The following is a 19,567-nucleotide window of genomic DNA, read 5'->3' on the forward strand; positions in this document are numbered from 1 at the left end:
AACAATAATATAAGCGAATTGTGTCGAAAGTTATTTATACACATGCACATCGGTAATTTAGAAGCTCTGGAGATTCTTTTAATGGTGCCACTGACCCACAGAAAAAAATCTACTAATTCGGAATATATGCCGGGCGCACAGTCAAGACTCAGAAACCTGAATAACGGACATCTTTTTAAAAAAAATTATGTTTTTTCAAAATAAATACGTATGTATATATTCAAGTTTTAAAAGTTGATATAATATTTATAATAATTTTGTACTGCAAAGTGAGTTAGTCTGGGTTTCAAATAAATTCCCTTTGTTACTTGCACACATTGGGTTTCTTCCCAATTTATGGGAGTAATCTGCAATTTGTAGAAAAGTTTAAAGTTCGCGCCAAAATAGGCAAAGTTTTGACTGTATAATGCGAGATATATTGCAGTTCCATTGTCACCATGACAATGTAGCGTTCGTTATTAGGCCGGTGCCTTTGAACCAATTAAGGTTGCAGCCAATTGATCGCGTCAAGGTGAAGGTGCTTAGGTGCTGGGAGGAGCAGGAGGAGCAGGAGGAGCAGGAGGAGCAGGAGGAGCTGGTCAAACGTTGGGTGGCAGTAACACGTCCAATCCATTACCAATATGTGGTGGGTGGGGGAGGGGTGGCCCCCATAGAACCGTTAATATTTTTTTGGAGAGCGCCTAAAAAAGCTGCTTTATGTAAGAGCGCCAACGGATTGGCGCCGACATTTCGATACCTTGGCGGCTGTACTTGGCTTTGCATCTGGTAATCCGATGCTCAGCCGATGCCACATCATTAAGTGTTTCAGTTGTGAGACAAACAAAAAGGAAACATGCAAAAGCCGTGCCGCAGAACGAGAGCGAATCCAATGAGAGCGAGAGGGGATTAACTTGCATCTGGCAATGCCGTAGCCGCCACGAGAAAGTATATAAGAGCCGGCACGCCGCAGAGCTTTTCATTCGCTCAGAAAATTTCAACAGTGAACATCTTGTGCAGAACACAGACCAAATACTCCAAAAATGTCTTTCGTTGGCAAGAAGTACAAGCTGGACAAGTCCGAGAACTTCGATGAGTACATGAAGGAGCTGGGTAAGTTGCCAAAACTAATTCACAGTGCATCAAAAATAGGAAATTAAAGTGTTCGAGAGAGCGAGAGCGGGAGTGGAGGGAGAGAAAAGAAGCCGAAAACACGCCACCGAAAATCGACCGGCCGGCATTTTTCGCACTAGTGTGCAAAAAGTTTCATTGGCCAAACGAGAGAGGGGAAAAAGTAAATGTCTTCCGGAAAATGTTATATCAATTGAAGATAATGAATGAATTCGACTGTTGAAATAGTTTGGCTACTATTCATAAATGTATCAGGCATAAATTGACACCTCATTGAATCTGCTTATGTGTGTGTGTGTGTGAGATAAAATCAATAGAGAACAGGACCAGAGAAAGAGATGCACAGCTGCAGCAATAAAAACGTGCTCCAGTTATTCACCTCACCCTCTTTCTCAACTTTACAGTTGCGAATCGGAGGGCAAGCAGTATAAAATTCGTAAAAGCTTATCTGCGGTAGTCATAAACCCAAAAACTAATTAAGTGAGGGGCTTGAACTTTGCTCCCCTTTTTTGAGTCACCTTCGTCTGCTTTCCATGGGACCGAAATCATCATAGTGACATTAGCTTTTGCGACAGGTGCCGTCTATTTGTGTACTAGATTTTGGGAGAAAGTCTCGCTGTGAACTTTGCACTGGACTACAAGCATTATAGCTGCGATGATCTTTGCCCGGCTGTCAATTTAGACAACAATGAAACACCAGATATAAACTACATATAGGACACAGTCGATTCTCTCACCGAATCAAAGTGCAATTTCTATTGCAATCGTGTTTATACTATATGGTGCCACTAAAACTGATCAATACCATCGGTTCCTGTCTAGACGCGCCAGGCATTTGGTAACTGGAGACGGGCGTCCAGATTTATTTACCAGACCACCAGTTCGTCAGAACTTTTCGCCTACACACTTTGCGGCTTCGGTTTTAATGGTAGACTTGGTCCGAAAGCCACGTACTTCTCAATTTTCAAGCCCAAACAAATCTAAATCAACCTGCCGTTGGGGCCTCGGCAGCACTTATCAGCTGTCGTATATAAATGCGATAAACTATATGCCTATTTATGTACACTCATATGTAGTATATACAATGTGGCGAAAGGCACGATAATTAGGCGCGATTACGGATTTTGCACTTTGGGCAGCCACCCCTATCATAGACCACGGTTCGTAATTGCAGGCCAGTCTAATCTATTCAAGGTTCTCCTGTCATATACGATGCATATACATCGATCTCTGGTACAGTTGCTGGGTTCCCATGAGTGGGAACTTGGCGACTTATCGCGCCACGCCAGTTGACACTTGACTTGAGGGCACTGGACAAAAGTACAAGCTGGCGGTGGTCCATACATAATTGAACATAATTGATTGGACCTCTTGTTGGTTTGATGTCTGAACAATGTTTTAGATTCGGAATAATACATGTGCCCTATTTGCTGGCACATTCGTCAGGTACCAGTGATTCACACTTTGTTTTTGATTCAACGTTTCAATTGGCAGAACTCTTTCTTTAAAATAAAAATATAAATGCAAAATTACTCATACAGCTACGTGCATGTATATAGCATTTTAGTAATTACCAGTCCCATAAAATTAAGTGACAAACGTTCAGTACTTAAACACGATTGATTGTTCACAATCATTAAGTTATCATTTAATGATGGAATTGCTTTGCTTATCTTTCGATGGCAATTATCAGCACTTCAAAGGTTTACGATTTGGAACGTCAGCGAAATGGATCTTGAACACTTAAGCCAGTAAAAAATATATATACATTTATATTCACATTTCTGCCCTCAAGTAACATAAATGTATGTACATATATATGGGATGCTGCACCGAGATAAGGTGGTGCTTCGCCAGATCTATATTTATATGCATGGAGGGGCTTGCCAATTGATAAGAGCGGAGACGAGGAGCAGGAGGAGACGATCGCCCGCATTGTTCGTTAACCTTGAGCACGACTTTTGACGTTCCAGCGGAACGGAATCTGCAGGGAACTTCATGGCTCGGCTTTATTATTTTTAATTAAATATGATATGATTTGCATTGTGAGCGCTTTGGGGTCCCCAACTTTGTTGGGCTAATTCAATTATGTGCAGTCTGGCCCATAATTCATCTTTCGGTGCGATCTTTGATTTCCTTACATTCTCGTGCGATGGGACTTCACTAATTTCTTGGATTTCGTTTCCCTTTCCACTTGCAGGCGTCGGTCTGGTGACGCGCAAGATGGGCAACAGCCTGAGCCCCACCGTGGAGGTGACCTTGGAGGGCGATACCTACACCCTGACCACCACCTCCACCTTCAAGACCTCCGCCATCAGCTTCAAGCTGGGCGTTGAGTTCGACGAGGAGACCCTGGACGGTCGCAACGTCAAGAGCATCATCACCCTGGATGGCAACAAGCTGACGCAGGAGCAGAAGGGCGACAAGCCCACCACCATCGTCCGCGAGTTCACCGACAACGAGCTGATCACCGTAAGTGCTTTCTATACCTTGCCGTATATCATCACCCCCACCTAACTGATCCAATGCCTCCCCCACAGACCCTCACCATCGGCAGCGTGAAGTGCGTGCGCGTCTACAAGGCCGTCTAAGAGACTGATCTAAAACTATAATATCCATACGACTACATGCATTAAAACTAACTCAGATAGCCAATATTCTTGTTGACTAACAGTGAACTAAACCAAACCAAATGGAACTGCACGCTCTGCCCAATGTTAATTTATAATCACACCCGTACACCCGCAGTAGGTGTATGTGGGAATACTCCTCGTACTCGGGGACCAATTTCCGAATGCATTTGAATAAACTATTTCTTGAAGTGCTTTTAAAACATTTGACTTTATTTTACGCTTCTCTTTTAAGCTTGTTGTTGTTTAGACTAATGACGAAATGTAAGCTTAGACACAGCAATCAAAATTATCTTAGTTTAAGGTTATAAATTTATATTTTGGCCTTCTTGCAACTATTTCCCAAATTGACGGTTTTGTGAGTATGCAAGTAAAGTGTTTTCATCGAAATGATTTTAGAGCTCCTGTCTAAAACAGAATTTGTAAGGTGGCCCTTTTGTGAGGCGAACTATAGCCAGATATTATCGCTAAGTATTCCGAAATTGGTAGTGTGCCATCTTTTCAATGGCCACAGTGATCGAGATTACCTAAAATCCACTCACATTTTCAATTGGAGGTCATATTTGTAAATCGATATAAACTATAGTTTCATATTGTGTTGACTGTTAAAAGAAATGCTACCTTTTGGGGTTAGAGAAAACCATCAGAACATGTATTCACTTTGGTATCGTTTATTGAAGCTGCACTGTACATGAGAAGAGGCACAAGTCTAAATGGTCTCTCATTTGCATTTAGGCTGAGGATGTTCTGCCCACGCGTTTCCGTTGTGTTTCATTTGCTCTTGGTAATTGGGCATGGAAACACAATGATGCTGGGGCTTTTGCACTGTTCGTTTGAATAGGGTCTGTTGCAAGTGCGTGCCACAAGTGTGGGTGGCATCTGCTGCATTTGGGGCTGGCGCAGGCGCAGACGTTATCAGCGGGCAGTTGGCAGCACGGCCACACTTTCGCCGGGTTTTCTTTTTGTTAACATTCGTCGTTTGCCGGCGGCGTTAGAACTACGTGTATCCACATGACGGCGAGTTGCGTCAGTCGGTAAATAGTAAACACTTAATTGTTGGTCAATTGGGCGTTATAAATTAAAAAGCAAAAGCGCCGTTATCGATTTTATTAGTGTAGCACTAAATGCTCTGATAACCTGGATAAAACTATCGCGTGGGTGTGCGTAGGCTACGCGCGCTGTGTGTGTGTGTGCGTGTGTGAACTCATTGTGTAATCGCTGAGGAAAAAAGTTGGTCTACTTTGCGGCGTACCCAACATCCAAAATTTAAAGTCAAATGTTCTTCTTTCGCGGAGCTTTTCCAGTCCGCCCCAAAAGCTCTGTCCACTTTGTTGTTGCTGGACAAACGGGTTTCCGATTAGAAAGAGAGAGAAAGAGAGATCTCCACTGCGGTGTCAGCAAAAAACGTTACTTTGGCGCTCACTCTTCGCGCTCTCTGCACAGAAAAAAGTGCTCTATACAATCCATAAAGTAATCGAAACACACACATAAAGCTATCAAAATACCTTTATCAATGTTGAAGCAATCTTTAAAAAACTTAATATTCCATTATTAAGATCGAACTGATATGTGTATGTTACTCGTTTCGATCGTTTACTAGATGGATCCACGTATCATTTCTTTTCTCTTCAATTTCTGAGAGATTTTCCAAACTTATCAAAATATAAATATTTTACTGTGTACATTACTGAGCGCGGGGAGAGTGGATACCGCTGAAGTGCTGTTGTTTACAAAACGCCGACCATTGGAATTACAGTCCGCCCCTGGTGCAGTGAACTATAGAGAATAGAGTGCTCAGTCTATCGATTCTATTTACTGTATAAAAGTTTGATATTTTGAAGAATCTACAATTTAAAAACTATTCGGATAGAGTTGTTCGGACTGCTGACTGTTGGATCTCATAATCTAAAGTCTGTTAGTTCCAGGAGGCACTGTATCGCTTTCGCTCGTCGATTGGAAAATGGAACTTTTTCGTAGCCCCGATCAGTTGAGATTCAACCGCTGTCCCCATCGCCACTTCACCTCACCGCTGCCTGGGCATTCCAAAATTATAATTATTTCGGTTTTTTGAATTCTAATGTGAGTAGTAGAGTACAAAATCCGATAGCAAAGCTGCATGAGCAAAAATTAAGCGCAACTTTAGCCAGACGGCAGTGCGCTTTGAGTGTGTGGGTGTGGGCTTAATCAACCGCTTGTGATGTGTGTGTGTGTGTGTGGAAGTCGGTAGAAACTTTCCAGTGCCGACTTATCAGTGGGCATTGTTTATGTTTATCCAGATTTCCAGACCGATACGGAAATTGGCTTAAACAACGGCATAAAATGAATAATTATGCACTTGAAACTGTGTGCGATTATAATTTATGGTCATGCAAAAGTTATGTAATCGCACTGAAACAATATTAATTTGTCAAGTGCAAAGAGCGAACCCAACGAGCCTGCTGATATTGATATAGTACCGCTCCCACTCAAACCGTCCCAGACTATATCACCCGATCTTAAGTAATCACTATTGAGATTTTCGAACATTTGGTTTTTCGCCATGTTTGTGTTAGTTTGTCGACTCTTCGTTCCCAGTTTGTTTTGAACCTTGTCCCCAAGGTAAAATGAATATGTTTAGGGGGAAAAGAGAGTCAATGATACCATAAGAAGTTACCTATGATAATGGCATTGATTACTACCTTTAAATGGGAGCCAAGTGGAGCCATCTGCTCTTCAAGTGGAATTATTTTTCCCTTAGAAATTGCATAAGTAATAGAGCAGAACTGCACTTGAGCACACATTTGATACGGAAATTAAGGTCGATATTCCCATAGATACGCCATTCACGATTGTACGTCATAGATATAGTTAAATAGTTTAAATAAATGATAAGGAATATTTCAGATAGCAGTATCTATGAAGAACAAATATCATATTTTCATACAAGTTTTGGGGAATATTTTGAAAACCGCTGCACCCACGCAGAACGAGTCTATTTTGATCCGTCCACAACAATAGTATATAAATAACTTTCAATCGGACAGATATCAGCTGGAATTCACTCAGTACAGTAAATGAATTCTACTATTCTCTTTCAGCTAATTCCCCACCTAACACCCAGTCAGCATGGATCGCTCCGCCTTCGCGTCCCTTGTCAGCCCGTACCGCCGGCGTCCGTGGATGACGGAGCACGGAGCGGCGGCTGCGGACAGCGGCCAGGTGGGCCTCAAGGGCATCGTCGCCGGCGGCATTACGGGCGGCATCGAGATCTGTATCACCTATCCCACCGAGTATGTGAAGACACAGCTGCAGCTGGACGAGAAGGGAGCGGCCAAGAAGTACAACGGCATCTTCGATTGCGTCAAGAAGACGGTGGGAGAGCGTGGATTCCTGGGTCTCTATCGTGGTCTCAGTGTGCTCGTCTACGGCAGCATTCCCAAGTCAGCGGCGAGGTAAGTTATATAACTTTTGGTTATAGTTCAAGTTTTGCTGATTAAGGAATAACTTTCAGATTCGGTGCTTTTGAATTTCTGAAATCGAACTCCGTAGACTCCCGAGGACAACTGAGCAACTCCGGAAAGTTGCTTTGCGGCTTGGGCGCTGGCGTTTGTGAGGCCATCGTGGCAGTGACCCCGATGGAGACCATTAAGGTGAAGTTCATCAACGATCAGCGGAGCGCCAATCCCAAGTTCAAGGGATTCGCCCACGGCGTGGGCCAGATTATCAAGACGGAGGGCATCTCTGGTATCTACAAGGGCCTAACGCCCACCATTCTGAAACAGGGCTCCAACCAGGCCATTCGCTTCTTCGTGCTGGAGTCACTTAAGGATTTGTACAAGGGAGACGATCTCACGAAGCCAGTGCCCAAGTTGGTGGTGGGAGTGTTTGGAGCTATAGCCGGAGCAGCCTCTGTGTTCGGCAACACGCCATTGGATGTGGTCAAGACGAGGATGCAGGGCCTGGAAGCAGCGAAATACAAGAACACTGCCCATTGTGCGGTGGAGATCTTGAAGAACGAAGGTCCCGCCGCCTTCTACAAGGGCACCGTGCCAAGATTAGGTCGTGTGTGCCTGGATGTGGCCATCACCTTCATGATCTACGACTCCTTCATGGATCTGTTCAACAAGGTGTGGGTGTAACTCGGCGGGCGGCTTGGCGACTTAGTTACTTAGTTCATCCTTCTACCCCAAAAAACCCACTCGTGCATTTTCCTCTGTTCCCATTGTTCCCTAGTCGGCTGTTGCAATAGTTTCTAGTTTTGTGACATATTCCAAGAAAGCATTTTATATACACTCTATACCCGCAATGGGTAGGTGGCTAAAGAAATTATACAGCTTGTTTTAAAAATTGAATTAAATCTGAAGAGTCTATTTGAAATTCCCATATAAGTCATAACTAGACTGAATGAAATAGGTAAGACTTTTTGGATTATTTAGTTCGCATGAAAACGTGATTATTTTAATTGGTACTATATAATAGTAAACAGTTTTCTAAGTAAATCTCTAGAGATAGATTAGGCTACGCAAAGGAGTAATCTTCAGATTAGATCTTTCACCAAGAAAGGGAAATGGGTGAGTTTTGGCAGTTAAGATTACTTCTAGGAGTTTAATGTCAGATTGGCAGAGACTTATCTACGTAATTCACTATTAAGCACCAAGGAGGGGAAACATATTTGCCTTACAGTCAGACATCTGGCAGACATCTGCTATCTTTAATGGCAACTAACAACGGATAGATTGCTTGCACCACAAATAAGGACAGATTACTCTAGTCTAAGGCATTTTAGCGCACCACATTCAGCGGAATGGATGCGTTTTTGCTGCTGACGATACGTCCCAGCATCTCGTCAAGTGGCGCACCCAGTTCCTGCCAAATGCACTTGCCGATCAGCGAGATTTCCTCCAGTGGCGGTCGGAAAGCCACCAGCAGATTAAGGCATATTCCATCAGTGTTCTCCTGCTCCGAAGCTGAGTGCTCCACGCTAAGTAAGCCATGTGGTCGATGCTGTGGCAGTTCCGCGCCAAAAATCTCAATCATGAACTTCCGCAGCGTAGAGTGCAGGCTCCGATTCGGATGCAGTTCCACCGTGGGAAAGTGATGGGCGTTCTTTTCACTGACCAGGATGTTCAGAGAGTTGTGTGCTCGCTTCCTGGCTACAGCCAGAACCCGCAGATAGTTTCGTTTGTGGGCGAAACGTGTGGGCAGTATGGTCCCATGCCAGGGTGAAGGGCTAATTGCAATCTTTTGCCCCTGATGATACGCCCTACCAATCTCTATTATACTGAGTATGTCGTTGGCTCGGAGTGGTACTTCCTTTGGATTACGCACCCATCTCGCCTGAATCGATTCGGCGTCTGCATCCGCAGGAGTTTTCAGTCGTCCGCCTGTGATGCGTCCAGTGAGCACGAAGCGGAACCAAGAGCCACCGGCGGCCTCCACCGCTAATAGAGTGGTCAGCTCGGCATTTAGACCAGTCTCTTCGAAAACTTCCCGGGCGGCTGCCTCCGTGATGGATTCGCCCCTTTCCATGCGACCGGCGGGTAAGTACCACTTGCCTAGTCAATAGAGTGCAACGTTGGATGGTTCTTGATTTGTGGTTTTGGACATTCAGAATTTCCTACTCACCGGCACAGCTCTGCTTGGCCTCCTCGATCATCAGCAGCTCGTCGTGCTCGTTGATCAACACACAGGCCACAATATAGGTGACTGTCTGGCCAAGAATGGGCACAAAATCGGATGCGGATGAGGGCTGTACCCCCTGGGCCTCAGCGGTGGCATTCTGTTCCTTTAGAGAAAAGTCACACAGTTCCGTGGTGATGTCGCCCAGATCTTTTGAGTCCAAAATGCGACGCACTTTCTCCACAATCGAAGCCATCCTGTTTTGCTAAATGATCCACTTAAGACGTTAGAAATTCAAAGCACAACTGGTATCTTCTGAAACTCACTTTTAGCGCTGAATTTCAAGGCGGCTGACTCAGTTCGCTGAACATGCTACGCCCAATCGGAATCTCTGCATATATCTCTCCGGTTCTATATATGCAAATTTCGAATTCTTTGGAGTGCTCTGTGCTCTGCAAACGCAAACAGTTTAAGCAATCGTGGCGAACTCGAGAGCGGGCGGTATGTGACTGACTGCGGCTATAATGCCCAATAAAGTGGCCAAGACGATGGCAATCAACTTTTCGTTGTTGTTGCAGCTCGGCGCTTGTTGTCGCTACACAGGTGGTGGCTGGTGCTGTGGCCTCTATTTCTCGCTATTTCTCTCTATTTCTCTGTATTGATATCGAAATGGATGTCAAATAAGCCGCTCGACGGGTTTTCTTCGGGAGAAAGTGCATCGGAATGTGTCTCCGTCTCCGTCTGCGCCAGCTGTTCGCTATTCTTCTCTTCGCGGTACTTAACAGCTCCGTTTATCGATGGGTCATTAGTTAGTGCACACTTATTTATTGCAATGCCATTTATCGCCTAATTGATATACAAGTGCGGGACAAGAATAGGTAATTTTGTTAGTAAATAGAGGGCAGAGTGGCCACTACGTTCTTGGCGCAGCGTCTGGCAACGCTGAGGGTTTGTTTACTTTGATAAGGCCCACTCTACACTAGTTTCGAACTATAGCAGTTGGGAATATATTTCGACTATATCTTTTTATGGAACAATATACAAGGAAGTGTAGAAAAATTATTTATTTTAAGGAATATTAGCTAATCTCTTTCGTATTAATTATTATCAATCGATTGCACACAGCACAGGACTTTAGTATAAAATACTAATGTATTTGCCCATCTGGTATTAAATGGCCAGCCTGGTCCCACTGCAAAAATTTAAAACCCCAACGACCGTTATAGAAAATTCATTAATCACAAAATCGCTAAACTTGTTTGCTCAGCCTGTTGTTGAACACTCACGATACGATAATGTACATGTTATATGCTAATTTCAACGACGACATGCATCATTCAACTGCGCTGCGAGTTTAGCCGGCGAACAGCAAACAGGCGTTGCGCCATAGATTAATATTAAAGCGCATCGTTTATAAATATCCCCATCCGGCATATGGACATTTGTGTGTGCGTTTGTGAGCAGGAAGCCTCGCTGATTGCCAGCAATAAAATTTGAATGCGGAAATTTCATTGTTTACCCAAATCGATCATCATTAAAAGCATTGCTGTTGCCATTCCCGGTTTGCCCCATTGCAAAAGTGCCAATTGCCCCGAATCCATGGCGTATACTTAACGTGGGCGGTGGATGTATGGAGGATGGGGGTGGTATGGTATTTGGGGCGGGGAAACTCGACCCGGGGAAGGTGGATGGTGTGGCTCGACTTGTCGTAATGGGCCTGCAAACTCGGATGCCTCGGTAGGTAATTCAATTTTGTGCAAATGCTTGATTTGCCATTTAGCTGCGAGACCTAATACTGCTTCTTCAGTTTTGCTACACACAGCAAAAATGTTCCCACGCAAATGTTATGCATTGTTAATGCCACGCCTTTGGGAATAGCACTAGTAGATGGTGTTTAAATTAATTAACAGACAGTTAAATAATTCGTGCGAGTGAGCAGTTCCTAGTTTTCTTCTTAGGCCTTTGAAGTTTGTATTCTTTTGAGGTAAATATGGTATAATAACATTATTTTAAGCAATTGGATTTGCTGATAACTTAGTTTTTCTCGCCGTGCTTTTCCATTTCAGCGTTCACTTGGTCCTAGGCCTACTTCATCTGCTCCAAATCTTGCCATCGGCGGCTCCTCTTCGGCCACAGTTCACATAAGACTTTTGTCATTATATTGTTAATTTGTTTTAGTTGTTTTTTAATTTCCTTGGAGAGTCGCAACCTCGTTGAGACTAACAACACGCGTGCGAAGGACTCGCATGTAGTGGTGTTCTTGTTAGGATTGTGGGATGATGAGTGGGTGGCCGGGTGGTTGGGTTGTTTTGGGTGCGAATGAGGATGCGGATGTGGATTTGGATTTGTGTGGGTGTGCTAATGTACTGTGAGTGGATCTCTGGTAATAACGGCTAAAGTAAAATGCTGATAAAGTGGCGAATGTTTCGGAATGTGCGAGTGTGTTTGTGCGAGCAAGGATTCTGCTGCGTGGCTGCGATGACAGGCAAAAGCGAACACAAAACGTTCATTTCCCACATGCACCATTATTCGTTGAAACCCGTAAATTTCACCGAAAACGAACAGCACCAGTAGTCGCAGCAGCATCAAACAGCAGCAGCAGTAGTAGCAGCAGCAGCAGAAGCAGAAACAGCAGCAACGTGGCAGCACCAATCCAAGGAGCTGCTTAACACGAGAATAATGTTTAAAATGTTTATTATGTGTGCAAGTGACGCGAGCTCCTTTCCCGTTCCTTGGCATCTTTCCCCCTTTTGGATGACAGGCCCAACCGACAGGCCGATACGCACACATAACTCTACACTGACAGAAAAGGTGAGTGAAGGATTAGAAGTTTGACATTTCAAAAGGAGCAACGTGCACATTCAAGTACAATCAAGCCTTAAGCTGTAATTAATACTGCAAAGAAACTTATTACACTATAGTAAGTCTATAATAAATTAACTTTAAATATAAAAAACAAATATTTCGTTAATTTCCTTATGATTAAGGATGAGTATCAAAGTCCAGTTAAACTATTAGTATAGTGAATTATGTGGACTTTATTGAACACTATACCACGTCGTCAACAAATTTCAAGGTCTGCTGCAGATCATGACATAAAACCGAATTTTTGTATTGAGCATATTATGCTGGAAACCACTTTGCAAATTCATAAGCCCTTTATTTCAAACATTCTGCTGGCCCGACGTAAAATCCTTAATCATGCGAACATGAAATCAAATCCTGACTGCGTGTAACCGCTTTGCGTACGAAATACTGGGTGTTTTGTCTCTCTGTGCGCAGTCATATGTGTGTGTGTGTGTGTGTGTGTGTGTGAGTGTGCGTATGTATTTACATGTGGCAATGTTGATTTTCGTTGTGCCAGCGCCGGATGCGAAACAAGTAGTCCAAATAACCCGCAATAAGCTTTTGTCACGATTAACAAGGCTTACGCAAATGTGTGTCTCTGTGGTGGCAATGTGACTGCTTCCTCCTCTCGCACGAATTCCGGGCAACCGCCGCCCTTCCCCCCTTGAAAACCCCTTTCCACACCACTGTTTCCAGCATAATTACATGCACGCCATGCTCGCCTCGGTGTGTGTGTGTGTGTGTGCGTGGGAGTGGGTGCGTGTGTGTGAGCCATATTTTAGATTAATGACGGCGTCGACTCGTATTAGGCAAATGAAGAAATCGACATCGACATGCGGTTGGTTGATGAGAAGTTGAACCTGCCACCTCTTTTGGCCAGGCTTATCGTGAAAATCATAAACCTTATCGAAAATGCGGAATTACCAAACATCTGTAGGATTAATACATAGTTTTTATTAGCGGTACAAACTCAGCATTCTTATAGCATTGCTGTGTTATATGTTTTTAGATTTTGCCACATTAGAGCGGTCGATCAAACGGATAATTGCGTTGAAGACCAGGTCGGAGGCCGTTTTGCGATTGCCCTTGACGAACATGTCCTCCAGATGATCGTAGAAGGACATGAGGCGGCGAAACAGACGCTCATTGGGCTCCAGCTGCAGTACCTCCTCGTCCTCATGGTAATTGACATCAATCTGGAACGGCTTCTCGTTGAAAATGGTCTGCGGCTCCGTCTCCCAACTCATCAACTTGATCAAGTGGTTGAGCATTGGGAATGTGTACTTCTTTTTGGTAAGGTACTTCTCCATCTCAGTTGCGAATTGCTCATGCAACCCCATGGATTTTGGTTGCTCTGCTGGAGCAGCAACAGGGATACTATTAGCTTCCTTCTCTATTTGCTTCATCTGCGACACCTCGTGCAGCAGACGATAGTCATCGATAAGGGAGTTCCTATCCAGATTCACGGACGCCAACTCCTCGTCGGTCAACTGATCGATATTGTAGAGACTCGACAGCTCGTCATTATTGAGTTTGCAAATGCCGGCAAACTTTAATTTACGCGAGTTCGGATCGGAACCCAAATCACTTGTATTATTTTGCTGCTCGGCCATTTTAGTGATATGATATACTGTACTGTCTTAAAAGATTTTATTTAATTTTTCGACTTTTTCCGACTTTGTCAACGTCTGATGTGCGAGTGCTACTAATTTGTGGCTGATGTGTGAATTCAATGTCAGAGGCTACTGAGACGTATTATATGAGTGTGAAAGTAAAACTTAGGCTGACTAGATTTTAATATATGAAAAGCGTATAGCTTGGGAGGATCATGGCTTTGGAATTAGGAAACTCCTGAAACTGGGCCCCATCCTGCGCGGTTTTCGCAGCACTTCCGCAACAAATTTGCCACAACAATAAGTGCATATCATTATGCTGATTTAAGTGGGCACCCCACACCCACACCCTTACCCACACTCAAACCCACATATACCCATCCATAGCGAGTTATTGCCCGAGCACCTGACCTCACCAACACAGCGAAAGGAGGAGCTCAGCCCCCGAAAATCGCGCCCCCAAATGTGTGCTACACAGGAATCGCGGGTCTGGAGCAACGAGTTCTGGGCAACGGCGTGCATGCAAGTGGGTACATAAATCTTTGTTTAAAGACACATGCACAATGTAAGTTAAATTGGCAATAACGTGCTTTCTTTTATACGCCAAGCTCACAGCAACACATACTTACACACACACACACACTGTGCCCACAGGTGCGGTCAACCAAATAGCAATCGCAACTTTCGTCGCTTTAACTTTCCTAATTGAAAGTCGAAAACGTTGAAGTGGCTATCGAATCTATAGAATGCTCATACTTGTGGTTCTATAGCTAAAAGTTGCTCTTTCAAGACACAGATTGTTGCGAAATTGTCTTAATAACTACATAGAAACTTAATTAAATCTGTTTATCAACCGCAATAAATTTATACTCAAAGCGAGTGCAAAAGTGAAATATATTGTCAAAACTTGCCAAGAAATTTGCCTCGAAATTTAGTTGCCTAGTTTCTAAGCAGCGTTTGCCGTGCCACATTATTATGGTGCATAAGAAAACATAATTAATTATTTATGTTTATATTACCCAGCGCCAAAACCCTTAAGTGCGCGCGCCAGTGGTGAGATAATAAAATGTTCATTTGCAGCGCTATTATATTTTTTCCCAAAACTGTAGCACACACACACACACACAGCTACACTCACCGACATGCATATATATGCAGATGTAGATGTGGCCGTATACATAACGGTAACGGAACCTTGTTTGCAAGGAAGTAACAACCTGTTTTCACCCCGTAGTTGGTGGGTATTCGTCGCGGACGAAGTGGGCGGCGCTAACGTATCCTATGCCTCCGCCCACTCCGCTTTTTGTTGCTGTTATGCTTTAATTATGCCCTTGTCAAAAGGTGGGTCTGGGTCTCCGGCCCGGCGTGACCGTAACTCCAGCTCCCGCCCCGGCTCCCCGCAGCTCCTCCAGCTCGATCCCCTTGCGTCGGCTTTGTTCGAGCGGATATAAATTTACTATATGGCAGCGTGTGCGAAGGTTGTCCCATAAAATTCGGGAACACACATCATCGATTCCAAATACGAGGAAAACCTGCAGCATCATCAATGCAGAATGGCGCGCTCCTCTTCTCATCCTTTTGAGAACCGATTTTCCTTCCAACATAGCTTTCATATTTCCATTGCCCCCCATTGCTCCCCCTAGAAAAAAGCGAAGAAAAACGGAAAAAGTAAATATAAAAAAAAAACAAACTAAAAACCAACAAAAAAGAAAGTTCCTCTCGCTCGCCACTTGAGCTGCCATTAAAGTCGCTTTTGGCCGAGCGAAAACGGAAACACGATTTTCAGCTTTTCCAAGGCGACATGCAATCAGCGGTCGCAACTTGCTGTTGCATCCACTTGCTGCTACTGCCAACCGAAAGTTTTGACTTTTAGATGGCCAGTAATCAGGCATCCCTCCGCACTCTTGGCCAAAAGTCAAATACGAATTCATTTGAATGTGATTGTTTCAATTATCCAAACAGGATTATCATGGCCAGCAAAAGTATAAAGATCGTGCTTTGTAAGCATGCTGTAAGCATGAACTTAAGTAAATACCCACTCGGAATCTACTTTTTAATCCCAATTTCATTAAAGAGATAAGTAAACTTTAATCTCCATCTCGCATTTGATATTTATCCAAAGCTTTTTAATAAACCAATTTGCCGAACACATTTTTTAAATCTTTTAAAGTGCCTTAAAGATACACCCATTATATGGCAGAAAGCGTGGAAAATGCCCAAAAATCCAAATGAGCAGGGACACATGGAGGGATTTGAGTCAAAGTAGCTTGTAAGCTGATAAAAACAATTTACAAGGTACTTTTGCTGCTCACTGGAAATATGTAAGGACTGTCTTTTATTCTGGCTGTCACACCTAAGTGGTTTATAAGCGAACTTTTTTTGTATAAACCATTTCGGTAATTGTGAAACTTCAGTGGCACAAACAAAACAAAAAAAAAAAAAAACGTCGCGCCAAAGTTAATCCCCAAAAACAAGACCTCGTTTGCCTGTAATTCAAGTGGAGACTCGGAATTAATGAATCAACCCCCTTGCTTGTATGATGAACGACATCTATATTTAAATACGATATGCTACCCGTTTTGTCTTTCGCTGCCATGCCACGCAATCTTATCGGGCCAAGCGAGTGCTTATCTCATTAAATGCCAGGAGACGTCATTGAATCATTTTACAAATGGCTGAGTACATGTCGCATATGGACAGGGGCACTATGTGCCCCTATACACGACTATATAGCCTAGGACTCGCACACACACACACACACATACGCACATAGACACGGGGGCACACGCACACAGCGCAATTGCTGACAAATGAGATAATTTACACGCTGAAATGAAGCCCATAAAGGCTCATTTAAAATTCAGCGGCGTCTGGGGCATAATTTTTTTTCGCTGCTTTGCTTTTCTTTGGCCCTTTTTCCATTTCCACTTTTCCACATTTCCACCGCCGCCGTCGCCGCACTCCACCGATCCTCCCGCGACTTAACTTTTTCCGTTGTGTTTTGTGTTTAATGGTTCCTTGCCATGACATACGTGGCTGGATATTAAAAGTGGATGGATGGGTGGTAGTGGGGGGCAGGAGGAGCTCGGCAGCTCGGCAAATAGCTCTGGGCCCCCAAAAAGCAAGAGAAAAGACAGCGACGAGAGGCAGAATCTTTATTAGCATACGGCATAAAAATGTTTATTAAAGATGGAAGGAAAGCGAGGCAAGGCTCGGCTGAACGGAAAAGCGGAAACGGACAGGCAAATGAAAACTTTCCCCCGCCGATTGTAAGAATCACAATTTAGTTTTTCTTTTTCCGGTTTGTACGCGCCACGCCGACCGGCTTATTGTAAATCGAATTGAAGTTTTTTTTTTTTTTTGATTAAGCCCCGAAATAACTGGAGGGCGTTGTGGCCCCTCCCGGCCACGCCCACTTTTAGCTGCGGGCAAGTTTTGTCATTTGTTGTGTGTGTGTGTCTGTGTGTGTGTTATTTTTTTATGATGTTCAACTTAATTTTATACAAATGACCTTAGGTCATATCACCATTTATATCCGTCAATCCCTTTTCGGTATAAGTTTTATATTTGGCTGTTTTCGTTTTATTCGCCTAGATTCGTCCGAGAGTCCTTAGTCCTTCGTCCTTCGTTTGTCTCTGTTGCTTTTAAGGGCATTTTTATGTTCGCTGGAAGCGGCAACTAACAGCCGAACGAGTCCTGAGCTGTCCTAAAAGCCTTTAGCCAAATATCTTCAAGAGACAGGAGCATCAGGAGCAGGAGGAGCAGCAGGAGGAGGAGCAGGAGCCACAGGAGCAGAAGCGACAGCCACAACAACGGCAGTTGGATGGGTTGAAAGGATTCGAGCGGCGAATCCCTAAATACACTAACGCAAGTCCTTCGATAATAGAATTTAGGGGCATTTCACGCAGACTTGCCGAGAACATTTGTCTTCAAAACAAACCACTTTACACTGGATATATGTGACCATAGATATGCGAATTCCCCTGCAAGGAGCTGCAGAATCTCCCCAGCTTTCAGCCATTGGTAATTTCTCTTGGCTTAATGCACACATATGTAATAGCATAGAAATGCAGCAAAATGCATTTCAAATTTAAGATTTAAAATGTATAGAATACTCTTGAATGGAAAGCTTCAAATGAAATATGTACCAATTAATGTGAATTTAATAAGAATTGATTTGTTCTTTTTTGATGCTAGTAACAATTTAGGGGCAAAAGCGTGCGTTCTCTTTGGCCTGAATTGTAATAAAACTTTTATTGAATGGTTCTATATATATATATATATATATATGTATATATAGCTATGCAAACGTCTGACAAAAATTTAAATACATTTGGCAAGGGCATGAAAACAACTGACTGAGCAGAGACAGCCATGGCCATGTGCATATTTTTATATGGCCATCTATGTATTTGTTCGCCAAACACATGAGTGTGTGTGTAAGTGGTGTGTGTGTGGGGTGTGCTCTTGCTCCCATATGTCTGTATGTCTAGGCTTATGTAAATAACGAAGCGACGAGTTTTTGTTTGCATAGAAAGCCAAAGCGGAGATTCGGCCAGGATACCGCATTCCACCACCTTTCACTCGGATTCCAGAAACCCAGCAGCTGAATCAGGATGCCAATATAAAAAGCCAAGCTGAGCCACTTGTGAAAATGAAAGGAAAATGTCGACTGAAGATGGACATCAGCCAGCCGACAAACGGACATGTGGACACACGGACAAAGGACATTGGGCACCCCTAGGCACAGGAGCAGGGGCGTGGGCAGGGGGCAGGGGGATTGGCATCCAGGAAAAACGAGAAAGGATTCCTCATACAAAGAAACCAAAGTTTTCCCTCAGCTCGAGTCGCAAGTATTTCCTGGTTATTCTTCGGTCCAGCAATTGAGTTAGATTTGATGCATATCAGATGCTTATGCTCGGCTGAATTTTGAATGCTGTCCAGTTCCCTCTCCATAGGTCCTTCCATTCGTTCCATTGCTGGCCAAAAACTCCCGGCTCAACCATCTATGTAAATGCCCTCCGGGGTGTTGAGTTCGCTTGGCGGAAAAAGGGGGCCGAGTGGGGCTAAGCAGGGGATTATCGAGTGCACCCGCAGTGGCCACTATATTTGCATATACAGTGCGTGCGAAAACTATAAATCACAGTGCTTCGCAGCAATTCATGTGGCATGTGCATGTTGACTGGACTTTAAAGAACCAAAATAGAGAGTTCGGGGCATCATCAAAAATCTAAGAAATAGTTTAGCCTTTGAAAAGAGCAGATGGAATGAATTAGTTTTTTAAAGGACTTAGAAAGTTCCTTGAATACTAAATTTACCTCTCTATAAATACATAAATTAGATACCTGCCTAATTGCCAGGCAATGCCAATGTCTAATGTTTAATAATATATTGCTATTCTCACTCTGAATCAATAAGTTTATTTATATATATGCCTTGCACTTTCAGAAATTATTGATACCATGTAAATTTCATAAAAACCGAGCAAAAGTCAAGTGCGTTTCAATATTGTATGAAGCCAATGTCCATTAGAGCAATCGACACTTGCCAACAACTATTAATGGAATGGAATATGCCTAATCCACAAGCCAAAGAAAAGTGAATAATTTATCAGGCAATTATCACCCGTTGCAGCCACTTAGGCGCCCTACAGTTGCGAAACGCACTGTTCGCCTAGTTAGTTTGGTTATTTGCACAAACGGATGAAGAAAAGTAATTAATTATTGTGTCGAGTATAAATAAATATTGTTGTAGTCTATCGCATGCAGTTTT

At 43.5% G+C, this 19,567-nt stretch overlaps 4 protein-coding genes across 5 annotated transcripts; 2 read left to right on the forward strand and 2 right to left on the reverse strand.

Annotated features, from left to right (window-relative positions):
• The first annotated feature begins 934 nt into the window (after positions 1-934).
• LOC6728508 (fatty acid-binding protein, muscle) lies at positions 935-3,940 on the forward strand. The gene is made up of 3 exons (XM_016176967.2): positions 935-1,089; positions 3,308-3,579; positions 3,648-3,940. Exons 1-3 carry the CDS (start codon positions 1,020-1,022, stop codon positions 3,696-3,698), a joined length of 393 nt encoding a protein of 130 aa, XP_016035148.1. The 5' UTR covers positions 935-1,019; the 3' UTR covers positions 3,699-3,940.
• A 713-nt stretch (positions 3,941-4,653) lies between these two features.
• LOC6728509 (tricarboxylate transport protein, mitochondrial) lies at positions 4,654-8,068 on the forward strand. Of its 2 annotated transcripts, none has more exons than XM_016176971.3 (3): positions 4,654-4,771; positions 6,815-7,168; positions 7,228-8,068. In XM_016176971.3, the coding sequence occupies exons 2-3, from the start codon at positions 6,843-6,845 to the stop codon at positions 7,853-7,855; spliced, it is 954 nt and encodes a 317-aa protein (XP_016035152.1). In that variant the 5' UTR covers positions 4,654-4,771; positions 6,815-6,842; the 3' UTR covers positions 7,856-8,068. The 2 variants fall into 2 exon arrangements, with proteins under 2 accessions (XP_016035152.1, XP_016035150.1); XM_016176969.3 differs by lacking the exon at positions 4,654-4,771 and adding an exon at positions 5,600-5,816.
• Positions 8,069-8,387: 319 nt separating this feature from the next.
• On the reverse strand, positions 8,388-10,294 carry LOC6728510 (8-oxo-dGDP phosphatase NUDT18). The gene is made up of 3 exons (XM_016175148.3): positions 9,662-10,294; positions 9,342-9,600; positions 8,388-9,271 (listed from the first exon to the last, which is right to left on the reverse strand). Exons 2-3 carry the CDS (start codon positions 9,589-9,591, stop codon positions 8,499-8,501), a joined length of 1,023 nt encoding a protein of 340 aa, XP_016035153.1. The 5' UTR covers positions 9,592-9,600; positions 9,662-10,294; the 3' UTR covers positions 8,388-8,498.
• A 2,822-nt stretch (positions 10,295-13,116) lies between these two features.
• LOC6728511 lies at positions 13,117-13,796 on the reverse strand. Its single transcript, XM_002103820.4, has one exon. It carries the CDS (start codon positions 13,793-13,795, stop codon positions 13,178-13,180), a length of 618 nt encoding a protein of 205 aa, XP_002103856.1. The 5' UTR covers position 13,796; the 3' UTR covers positions 13,117-13,177.
• Between the last annotated feature and the right edge of the window lie 5,771 nt (positions 13,797-19,567).

This window comes from Drosophila simulans, chromosome 3R (genome assembly GCF_016746395.2).
Source record: "Drosophila simulans strain w501 chromosome 3R, Prin_Dsim_3.1, whole genome shotgun sequence".
In the NCBI taxonomy this organism is placed as follows: Eukaryota; Metazoa; Arthropoda; class Insecta; order Diptera; family Drosophilidae; genus Drosophila; species Drosophila simulans.